The sequence below is a fragment of the Megalobrama amblycephala genome, linkage group LG13, assembly GCF_018812025.1.
Source record: "Megalobrama amblycephala isolate DHTTF-2021 linkage group LG13, ASM1881202v1, whole genome shotgun sequence".
NCBI lineage: Eukaryota > Metazoa > Chordata > Actinopteri > Cypriniformes > Xenocyprididae > Megalobrama > Megalobrama amblycephala.
Window position 1 is genome coordinate 13155027 of NC_063056.1, and position 12319 is coordinate 13167345.

Consider the following 12319-nt stretch of genomic DNA (forward strand, 5'->3'; position numbering starts at 1 on the left):
CCTTACTTTCATCAGTTCATGGTCGGTTATTTTCTTTGGTTGTGCAAAGCTGTTTAGCTTGTGTTGATGATGTTCTCTTGTCCGATTTTCTCATTTGTTGGAATAAATATTGCTGCAGAGATCCCCATTTCTACTCTACATTCATCTTCTCAACACTGCACCATTGCACATGTTTAGATTCGATTTTTAAAAGAATTTTAAATAGAATTTAAAAGAATTGTGATCACTCTTTTACACATCATTGATGCAAACGAGGTTCATTTCATGCAGGCCAGTCAAATGTTTCCATACTAGATATTTTCCCTTTTCTTTCCATGGCTGTGTGCTTGATTTTGTGCACCTACTAGTAAATACTTGTCAGTTACAAATTGAACATATTTACAAATGCAATGATATTATGACGCTTCTGCTTATTCTTAGCCTTCCATCACAAAGATAATGTGAACACATCCCACAGACTACAGCTACAGTACTGGCACATTCTCTGGGTTCCTTATCAGCACTTTATACAGTGTTTACAGGAAGAGATATTTTCAGCTGCTCTCAGTGAGATGGAGTCCAAGATGTATAAATACTCACTGCATTGAAGTGATAGCTGTATGTCCTCTGGGCTTGGAGAGTATAACACTCAGCTGAAGTGTTGTAACAGGATGTGTTTATCTACTGCCCTGCATCCTATTAAGATTATTTTAGCTGGACCAAATATCCACAGGAAGGATTAAACAGGTCACAATCTTCTTTCAGAGCATATCAGTGGTAAGAGAGCAGGAGTTGTGGTTTGCAGACTGTGAGGACAAGAAGACTTTTCAATTGGTCAAGATAATTCAGACTCAGAAGCAGTATTATCTGAGGGAAATCATCTCAAATTATGTATCTGACAGCGTTCTGTGGTGGGAATGATACTTATGGAAACAACACTTGCAATAAAACTTGTAACTCCTTTGTCTTGCATATTTGACAAAATCACAGCTTGTTGTTGAATGATCCACAATAAAAATAGGGCATACTATTTGCACCTCAGTGTACTGTAGTATATTATAAAACAGTATGCAGTAACAACATATTCAGTGTATATTATTATGTTTATTAAAATCATAAATGGATGTTGTTTGGGACATTATTACTTGTATTTGACATTACCTTCCCTTCACACCTCCATTAATTTTTATTCCCATACCCGTTAGGCACTTTATTTCCACTTTTCAAATATTAGTTTAATTTGTATTTAAAATAAACACTACTCCAAGCTGATATGCGATGGGTAAAAGGAAGAAGGAGTTCAGCGAAAGGACGCATCAAAATCAAATGCCACATGCCTTACTCTCCACACCACTGACTCTGTTGTCAGCAGAATTTCTTTTGTAATTTTGTCTTGTTTAATCAGATAATGGTGGGCGGAGTTAGTGTAAATACCCTCTGCCAGGCTATTTGCACTTGGCGTAAATAGACACTGCGATTAAAAAGATTCTGCTAACAAGTGATATTTATGTCTTATATTTCATCTCAAACATGCTCTTCTATGCTGTTCTGTCCTTAGAAAAACAAGAGCAATAACTGTTGAGAAATTTATTTGGAGTGAAATTGGTTGGTAGAAATTATGCCACTATTTTTATTGAATTATTATTTCTAATATTTTTAGACAAATTTTGCATTGTTTATATATTAAATAATAACTAATAATATTATAGTCGTTTTTCATAGATTATGGTTAAAAGTCTGGGTCTCAGAAATAGGTAAAACACTAAAATCTAGAAATAAAGGCTATTTGAAAAGAAATAAAACTAAATGTATGTAGTAATGTATCCAAATCAAGTTTTAATGTAATCATCATATAACAAAAAGAAAAATAAAATCTATTAGTTTTAATAAAAATCAACTTCTAAAATTGAAGAAACAACTAGAAACAAAAAAGGTATCAAACTGCAATTAAGTGCTTTGAACGACAAGTCCCAAAATAAAAATCCAACACTATCTCACATCCAATTCGTAAGATTTTACAAGTTGGCTAATTCGTATGAATTTGTAAAACCTCACTCGTACGAATTCATATGATTTGTCTAAACCCCAGTGACTGGTAGGTTTAGGGGCGGGGTTAGGGGTAGGTCACAAATTCATACAATTTTGGCAAATCATAAAATATGTACGATTTAGCAAAAAATTTACAAATTCGTTGTATGAGTAAGGTGTTACGAATTTGTATCAATTAGCCATGAGATCAGGTTGGAAAAATCTTATCCATTAATCAGTCATAGGTCTGAAGAGACCCATTTCCATTTTTGTTCTAAAACTGGGCATTTGCTATGGTTTTTCAATCTTCAGTCCTCTGATTTCACATAGAACATAGTCCCTAAGGGATGGCTGAAAGCTCACAGAGCACTCACTGTTAGCTGGTTTGGCTCACTAAGATTTGAAATTTGGGAATTGGGGACAGAGGGTGTTTTCTTAGGGACAGATCATGTCTCCCCCATCAGCCTAGAAACACACAACCCTTCCCATTGGGACGCCTACTCACTAGAGAAAGCTCTGACAGAATGCTTGGCCGATAGGAATGCACAAAATCAATTTTGAAGGTGTAGAATGAGCCATGTCAGTTTGAAATCAAGAGGGAATACAGCAGTCCAGTTGCATACAAGGATTGGAAGTACATTCTCATTGGTCTTATTGGTAATTGCAAGCCTATTGTAATCAATTTGTATTGAAACCCCTTAAAAAATCAGGGGCCGCATTCACAAAACATTTTATCTTACCACTAAGAGTTCTCCTAAATAGCAGTAAAAGTTCATAGCTAAGAGTTTTCTCTTAAAACCTATTCACAAAGCTGCTGAGACCAACTTTTACTAAGGAATCGACTGAAGTCTTAAGCTAAGAGTAAGGGCGGGATTGACCTCGTTGCCATGGAGTAAACACACAGTGATTGGCTGATGGGGGAGGAGTCAGCGATTTAATCATAGAAATATTGTAGAATGAGGTGTCATGTTTCCACATTAAAATAAAGGTTTTAAAATACAAATGTTGCCCTATTCAAATAAATATTTTTCAATAAAAATGTTGCCATAGTCAAAATAAAATGTTGCCATTGTTGCCATAAAGGTTTTAAAATGTAGGCTGTCACTAATTAAACTAGTATATACAGTTAATGGTCCACATCTTGGATGTCTGCATCTCAAGAGAATGCAGAATTCAAGCGAAAAATTATGTTTTATAAAGAAAGTTTGGGAGAAACACATTCAAATGGTCTATATCGCTCAATAGCCCTCTATAGCCCTCAATCCCCTTTAACAGCACACCAAATACACCTATTATATATATATATATATATATATATATATATATATATTTTTTTTATTTTTTTTTTTTACTCTATTCAGTCATTTGTAAGTGTGAACTCATGAAAACCACTGCCACAGGTAATCGGACAATATTTATTTATTTGTCAAAGTTTTTGGTTTTTTTGGCATCTCATTGTAGATTCTAATCTATAAATCAAAATGTATTGCATTTATGAAGAAAAGGTTCAGCACCCAAGGCTCTATCGCTATTGCCTCAATGGTGTACAGTGTCTTTGGGTGGATTAGGACTGATTGTGATTTGGTCTTAGTGACTTAGGAGTTTTAGCACTAAAACGCTTTGTGAAATACTCTTAGAGCAAAAATTTAGGACTCCTAAAATTAGGACTGACACGCCCATTATTTTTAAGAGTTTCTCCTAAATCGACAAGTTAGGAGCTACTTTTAGCCTTAAGATGTTTTGTGAATACGGCCCAAGGACTTCAGCATACTTTTAAAAAGAGTACTTATTATGGAAATAATGTACTTTAAAAGAATATACTTAGTTATGAACAAAAAAATTTATGAGATAATACAAATTCACGCGAATACCAATTTGCCAAAGCATGAAATACAAAATTTACAGTAAAGTACATTTACAGTGAAAAAAAAAAAAAAAGTAGCAGCTGTGGTTGCCAGAACTTCAGAGTAAAAAAAAGTACAGTTGAAAAAATTGTAAGCTGAAATTAAATTATCATAAAAAATATCATTAACTGAAATAATGTTAATATACCAGATTACTGAAATCAGGTTGTGTCAATTTACATTTTTTCATTGAAATTATAAGATTGCTTGTTTTTTTTTTACCACTTACAAAAACTGTACATTTAACAACATTTTGCCGTAAAATTACATGAAATGTCCCATTTATTACAGTTTCTCTCTCTCTCTCTCTCTATATATATATATATATAAAGAATTTGACATTAACTAATTAAAGAGATAGTTCAACCAAAAATGAAAATTACTACATGATTTACTCACCCTCAAGCCATCCAAGGTGTATATGATTTTCTTCTTTCAGACGAACACAATCGGCTCTTCCAAGCTTGATAATGGCAGTGAATAGAGGATGAGATTTTGAAGACCAAAAAAGTGCAACCATCCATCATAAAAGATAACCACACGGCTCTGGGGGGTTAATAAAGGCCTTCTGAAGTGAACTGATGTGTTTGTGTTAGAAAAATATCTATATTTAAAACTTTAAAAACGTCTCGGTTACAAAGGTAACCCTCGTTCCCTGAAGGAGGGAACGGAGACGTACGTCGGACAGACCGACGAATAGGAATCTCGCCAGAGAGGCCAATCTACTTCGAGTGTAACTAAACGAGCCAATGCACATTGGCATGCAATCATCTGCATCAGCTGCTCGCCTCGCAGCGCGGGTATATAATGAGCAGCAGGTGCGTTGCATCTTCAGGTTTTCGCTGAGGAGCCGAACTAAGCAGGCGGCAGCACAGCAGGACAACAACTGTGGCGACGGGACGTACGTCTCCGTTCCCTCCTTCAGGGAACGAGGGTTACCTTTGTAACCGAGACGTTCCCATTCAGTCGGTCACGTTCGACGTACGTCGGACAGACCGACGAATAGGAATCCCTACCAAAGCGCCACAGGAGCTGCCCTCCTCCAGCGCTCTGTTGTAAGCCACCTGAACCCCCTTGCCTGCGGACGGTGGGACAGGGCTAACACACAGAGAGGGTCGATCACTGTTGTTCCCAAACCCATTCAGTGAGACTATTGGATAACGCTGGGAAAGCGTAACCTTTCGTTGAAAGGAACGCTGCGGAAGCCACATCCTTCCCCGAAGGAGTTATGTGGAGAAGTACATATGGACTAACCCTGTAGGGCTGTGCTACATATGGAAGAACTGGGGTGACTCCAACTCGGTAGAGATGGGTTCTCCCAGAGGGAAAGACACGGGCTTCGTTTAGGAGCAACCGTGGAGAAGCCATATGGGATCCCCGTAGGGTCACACATATGGAACCCAGCCTAAATCCGGTTCTCAAGGATTCAACGGAGTATAGGCCTGGCGCCGGACGCTCCGCCACGTCGGCTGCCGAAGGGTAACCGGAGGACTCAACAGGGTCTGCCCGTAGGGACTCTCTGGAGCAAAAAAGCGCACGCAGCGCAGCAAGCCGACACTAAGCCGGGGCCTCTCCGTGCCTCTGACCTGAGGCGAGAACACGGGAGGAGACCGGCTCGACACGAAGGCTATAGTATCTAGCGAACGTGTTAGGTGTCGCCCAGCCCGCAGCTCTACAAATGTCTGTTAGCGAGGCGCCACGAGCCAGCGCCCAGGAAGATGCTACACCTCTCGTGGAGTGAGCATGCAACCTGAGCGGGCAGGGCACGCCCTGAGCTTGGTAAGCCAGGGCGATGGCATCCACTATCCAGTGGGCCATCCTCTGCTTGGAGACAGCCTTTCCCTTCTGCTGGCCTCCGTAACAGACAAAGAGCTGGTCTGAGGTCCTGAAGCTTCGAGTTCTGTCTATGTACAGTCGCAAGGCGCGGACTGGACAGAGCAAAGCCAGGGCTGGGTCTGCCTCCTCCGAGGGCAGCGCTTGCAGGCTCACCACCTGGTCCCTGAAGGGAGTGGTAGGAACCTTGGGCACATAGCCAGGCCGGGGTCTCAGTACCACGTGGCTGTCACCCGGCCCGAACTCTAGGCACGATTCGTCGACCGAAAATGACTGCAGGTCCCCTACCCTCTTGATAGAGGCCAATGCAACCAGCAGCAAAGTCTTCATAGACAGAATCTTTAAATCTGCCGACTGCAAAGGCTCAAAGGGAGCAATCTGGAGTGCTCTTAGCACCAGAGCGAGGTCCCAAGAGGGTATGGAGGGGGGACGAGGAGGATTTAACCGTCTCGCCCCCCTAAGGAACCTGACGACCAGGTCGTGCTGACCAACAGATTTGCCATCTATGTGGTCGTGGTAAGCGGAGATAGCAGCAGAATGGACTTTGAGGGTGGAGGGGGACAGCCTACGCTCCAACCCTTGCTGCAAGAAGGAAAGCACGACACCGATCGAGCATCTTCGGGGGTCTTCTCGGCGAGAAGAGCACCACTCGACGAACAGGTTCCACTTCGAGGCATAGGCACGTCTCGTAGACAATGCACGAGCCGAAGTGATGGTGTTAAGTACCTCGGGGGTAAGTCACCTAGAACCTCCGCGTCCCGTCCAGGGACCAGACATGGAGTTTCCAGAGGTCTGGACGCGGGTGCCAAAGAGTGCCCCATCTCTGAGAAAGAAGGTCCTTCCTCAGAGGAATGGGCCAGGGAGGGGCTGTCGCGAGGAGTGAGAGTTCTGGGAACCAGGTCCGGTTGGGCCAGTAGGGCGCAACTAACAAGACCTGCTCCTCGTCCTCCCTGACTTTGCACAGGGTCTGTGCAAGTAGGCTCACTGGGGGAAACGCATATTTGCGCAGGCCCCGGGGCCAGCTGTGTGCCAGTGCATCTGTCCCGAGTGTTCCCCCGGTCAGAGAGTAAAACAACTGGCAGTGGGAGGTTTCTGGTGAGGCAAACAGGTCTACCTGAGCCTCTCCGAACTCTCTCCAGATCAGCTGAACCACCTGGGGGTGGAGTCGCCACTCTCCTGGCAGCGCAGCTCGTGATAGCTCGTCGGCCACACGGTTGAGCACACCGGGAACATGAATGGCGCGAAGCGACCTCAGATGCTTCCGACTCCACAGGAGGAGATGGCGGGCGAGTTGCGACATGCGACGGGAGCGTAGACCACCTTGATGGTTGATGTACGCAACGGTCGCAGTGTTGTCCGTACGGACCAGTACATGCTTGCCCCGTAGCAGGCCTTTGAGGCGGCCCAGAGCAAGACGTACTGCCAGCAACTCGAGGCAGTTGATGTGCCAATGCAGATGGGGTCCCGTCCAAACCCCTGACACTGCATGCCCGTTGTACGTGGCACCCCAGCCGGTGGCAGAAGCATCTGTGAACACCACAGCATGCCGGGACACCTGTTCTAGGGGCACTCCTGCCCGAAGAAACAAGGGGTCCGACCACGGACTGAAGGTTCGGCGGCACTCCTGAGTGATTGGCACCCGGAACGTGCCGCGTTGCCACGCCCATCTCGGGACTCGGCCGTGAAGCCAGTGCTGAAGCGGTCTCATATGAAGCAGACCGAGCGGTGTTACAGCCGCAGCAGCCGCCATATGCCCCAGGAGCCTCTGAAAGAACTTCAGTGGGACCGCTGTCCTGCCATTGAATGTATTCAGGCAGTTCAACACCGACCGAGCACGTTCCTCTGTGAGGCGTGCTATCTGCTCGACCGAATCCAACTCCATACCGAGAAAAGAGATCCTCTGCACCGGGGCGAGTTTGCTCTTTTCCCAGTTGACCTGAAGCCCCAACTGGCTGAGGTGTCTGAGCACCAAATCCCTGTGTTCGCACAACTGATCCCGGGACTGTGCTAGAATGAGCCAGTCGTCGAGATAGTTGAGGATGCGAACACCCTGTTCTCTCATGGGAACAAGGGCTCCCTCCACGACTTTGGTGAAGACGCGGGGAGACAGGGCCAGCCCGAAGGGTAGGACTCTGTACTGATATGCCTGACCTTCGAACGCGAACCGCAGGAAAGGCCTGTGCCGCGGAAGGATCGAGACATGAAAGTACGCGTCCTTCAGGTCGATCGCTGCAAACCAATCCCGGGGACGGATGCATTCGAAAATGCGTTTCTGCGTGAGCATCTTGAACGGTAGCTTGTGAAGGCTCCGATTCAAGACTCGCAGATCCAGGATCGGTCGTAACCCGCCGCTTTTCTTGGGTACAATGAAGTAGGGACTGTAGAACCCTGACCTCATATCGGCTGGAGGGACCGGCTCTATCGCATCCTTCGCCAGTAGGACTGCGATCTCCGCACGCAAGACAGGGGCATCGACATCTTTCACTACAGTGAAGTGGACGCCCCTGAACCTGGGGGGACGCCGGGCGAACTGAATCGCGTAGCCGAGCCTGATGGTCCGAATGAGCCAGCGGGACGGACTGGGGAGCGCTAACCAGGCTCCCAGAGACCGCACCAGCGGGACCAGAGGAACCACAGGCGCACCCGCAGCGGGGCAGCGAGGTGGAACGCAGGGACGCGGCCCGGGAGGCTCTCTCTGCGAGGCGGCCCGAAGCGGCGTCACAGTGTGCTGTGCAACACTTACCTGCTTCCACGGGTGGACAGAGGGAGCAGTCGAGGCTTTGCCTGCCTGCTGCTCGCTGCTGTCCGCTGGCGACAGAAGAGGGGGATGAGAGTGGTGAGGTTCTTGCCCTCCCACTGCTCTCCGAGCCCTCTTCGGACCCGGAGATAGAGGAAACTGCTCTTTTATTGAGAATTTGGGTACCGCTGGCTGCTGGGCCAGCGGCGGAACAAAAACAGAAGGAAACAAAAGATTCTCCACCCGGCCCTCCTCCGGGGGAAGGAGCGGTGCGGTCACCACCTCCTGTAGAGCAGTCCCCTCCATCTCCGGGTCGCCCGTCCTAGGGCCGCTTGGACTTGGCCTTGCCACCCTTCTTCTTGGGGGTGGCGGGACGGGCTGGGTGCTCCGACCGCGACCGGCTCCACGGCGCCGCTTAGCTGGAGGCTGCTGCTGCTGGGGCGCGGGAGCGGGGGCGGCCGCAGGGGGGCGCCCTCGGCGACGGGCAGTCTGAGGTGCTGCGGGCGGTGGTGGAGCAGCAGCTGACCGCCTCGGCAGGATGTGACTGATGGCCTCAGACTGCTTTTGTACAGTCGAGAACTGTTGGGCAAAGTTCTCGACCGCGTCGCCGAACAGGCCGGTCTGGGACACGGGGGAATTAAGAAACCTGACCTTGTCGGTATCCCTCATGTCCGCGAGACACAGCCAGAGATGGCGCTCCTGGACCACAAGTGTGGACATCGCACGACCCACTGACCGCGCCGTAACCTTCGTCGCACGAAGCGCGAGGTCCGTCGCGGCACGAAGTTCCTGAAGAACTTGTGGGTCATGACCACCCTCGTGCAGATCCCTCAGTGCCTTGGCCTGATGGACCTGCAACAACGCCATAGCGTGTAGGGCAGAGGCAGCTTCCCCACAGGCCTGGTAAGCCTTGCCGGTAAGATCCGACGAGTGCTTACAGGCCCGGGAAGGGAGAGACGGCTCCCCCCGCCAGGTGGAGTTAGGGCACAGTTGCATAGCAACGGCCCGTTCCACAGGGGGTATGCGCGTATAACCCTTCGCTGCCCCGCCGTCAAGGGTGGTGAGGGAGGAGGACCCACCGACACGGTTTCGGGCAGTAAAAGGTGCCGTCCACGTGCCAGTGAGCTCTTCATGCACCTCCGGGAAGAAAGGCACTGGGGTGGGGGGCTGAGAACCAGCCCTTGCCACCCCGAGATACCAATCGTCCAACCTCGAGGGTTCGGGACACGGTGGAGGATTCCACACGAGCCCGACCCTGTTGGCGGCCCGGGAAAGCATAGCCATCATTTCCGGGTCTGAATCGGGCACAGTTGTCACTCCCGAGGGAGGCAGCTGCGCCGAATCGTCATCCCCAGAAGCGTCAGGCTCACCCTCCGATGCAGCGATCGACATCCGGTCGTCTTGGGGAGCTCCGAAGGATACGGATGGTACACACCTCTGGGGTGGTCCACCGCGCTCCCCCGGCAGCTCTACTGGCTGCGGAGTGCAGGAGGGATGAGGGTTCCTAGGGGGTTGGTTCCCCGAAGGAAACGCGCTCACCGTGATCCTCAGGTCACCAGTGCCGCCGCCCGCAGCAACCCTCTGAGGAGGATTGGAACGAGGCAGCGGCACTGGGACTCCGCCCCTTTGCAGGAACTGGAGTCTAGACCGCAACTCCGAGACGGTCATCTTCCCACAATGGGTACATGACTCGTCCACAAACGCCGCCTCAGCGTGCCTTAAGCCCAAGCACGCGATACAGCGTTGGTGACCATCCCGAGGCGCCAGGCAACGACCGCATCCAGCAGCACACAAGTAGAACGACATCTTTAAAAAGACGCGAACTACTCGTGTAAGCTCTTTCAGGGACTAACTCTCTCAGTGCCGAAGCACGCAGGGGAAAGCCGCTGCAGCACAGACAGGGAATGTGCAGCCTGTCGTGTGCACTCTCTTTGCAGACGCTGCTCTTACCAGCTGTAAGAACAGCCTTTTAGCGCTCTTAAAGCGCACCGTCACCAGCCGTGAAAACGGCCTTCACGCTGATACACAGCTTTTTTTGCTCAAATAAAAAAGGCAAAAACGAAAGCAAAGAAGAAAAAATCGGCCCCGCTGCTGTGCTGTTCCTCCTGCACCGGACGAGAAGAGCAGTCAGAGAGAGAGCTGGCTCGTTGAAGTCCGTCTTCAAACACTCGCTCGTAGAAACCACCGTGTTTGCTCAGTAGTTCGGCTCCGAAGCGAAAAGCTGAAGATGCAACGCACCTGCTGCTCATTATATACCCGCGCTGCGAGGCGAGCAGCTGATGCAGATGATTGCATGCCAATGTGCATTGGCTCGTTTAGTTACACTCGAAGTAGATTGGCCTCTCTGGCGAGATTCCTATTCGTCGGTCTGTCCGACGTACGTCGAACGTGACCGACTGAATGGGAACTAAAATATCTAGACAGATGGCCGTACACATCAATTTACGGCGAAAAAGTGAACTCTGACCCGACGCATGACGTATTGACAAACACGGAAGCGCAGAGAATAGAGCAAAACAAAACACCGGTCATCAGTTAGAAGTCTAAAATGAGAAACTTTAAAGAGAAATGTCGGAGGATTTCAATATAAGAGAAGAGGAGCTTGAGTTTGTTACCCAGCCCTATATGTTTGACCAGCAATAGGCGCCAAAGCTTACGCTACCCTTTATTAACCCCCAGAGCCATGTGGTAATCTTTTATGATAGATGGTTGCATTTTTTTGGGCTTCAAAATCTCATCCTCTATTCACTGCCATTATAAAGCTTGGACGAGCCAGGACATTATTTAATATAACTCAGATTGTATTTGTCTGAAAGAAGAAAGTATATACACCTAAGATGGCTTGAGGGAGAGTAAATCATGGGGTGATTTTCATTTTTGGATAAACTAACAGTAACAGTCTTTTACCTGTAAATTTACGATTATTTTTTACAGTGAAGAATTGTCATGAGAGTGTGTTGCGCTAGACTGTAACATGAAAATGACATAGAAAATGAGGCTAATCAAATCATTGACTGTAAAGCTGTTCCCCAAAGTATTGCCTGACACTGAGAGAATGAACAGACACAGAAATTATGGATCCAGAACTAAGCCTAAAGTGTATTAATGTTTTTTATGTGAGCTCTGTGATTAAAGCCCACTTTACAATGAAAATGTACAGTGATATGTAGCAAAGATAAATTCATTCCACAACATTCCACAATTTATTGGTGCATTAAATGTGCCTAAATGAAATGAAAGGTTCTTCATGAAATAATAGATGCAAATAATGAACCTTTATTGTTGTGTGTAATCCGTTTACTCTCCACTCGCAGTGCTTTGGTTAGCAACAGGATTAAACGACACATTGACTTACCTTTTGAATCCAGTGGGTGTAATTTTCCATGGCAAGCTCCAGGTGTTGGATCCGCTGGTTTAAGTGGCTTTGCTTCCCCTGTGGAGATTCTTTCTGGACACTGTTACCTTCATATTTACCATCATGTTCTTCTGGCCAGCTACCAGTCCTGCTCTCCTCAGGTTCTGGCAGTATGAAGGTGTAGCTACATTCTCCATGCTGAACAGAGTTTAAATGCTGACTGCTGCCACCAGAAGTATCTGTTAATTTCTCCACAGATGAATCTTCAATGCTTGAAGTCCTCACCAGCAATAGAGTCAGATGTAGAAGAACAGTGATCTTCATCTTTATGGCAAAGCAGGTACAGACTGCCAAATCTCCTTTTATAGATTAAGTGAATGATCATCTCTAAATAAATGCATTTAGGAAAGGTCCATCTTAACATACAAAGAAGACATTTTTTCCAGACATTATGATCCCTGTGAATTTATCATAAACACCCCA

The 12319-nt window shown here is 47.4% G+C and overlaps 1 protein-coding gene across 1 annotated transcript in view; it reads right to left on the reverse strand.

Moving 5' to 3' along the window:
* LOC125243739 (angiopoietin-1-like) overlaps positions 1–12302 on the reverse strand; it is a 36316-nt gene extending 24014 nt beyond the window's left edge. The window contains exon 1 of the mRNA XM_048153560.1: positions 11837–12302. Within this exon, the coding sequence (XP_048009517.1) occupies positions 11837–12160 (324 nt within the window). The 5' untranslated portion in view covers positions 12161–12302. The remainder of the gene's footprint in view (positions 1–11836) is intronic.
* Between the last annotated feature and the right edge of the window lie 17 nt (positions 12303–12319).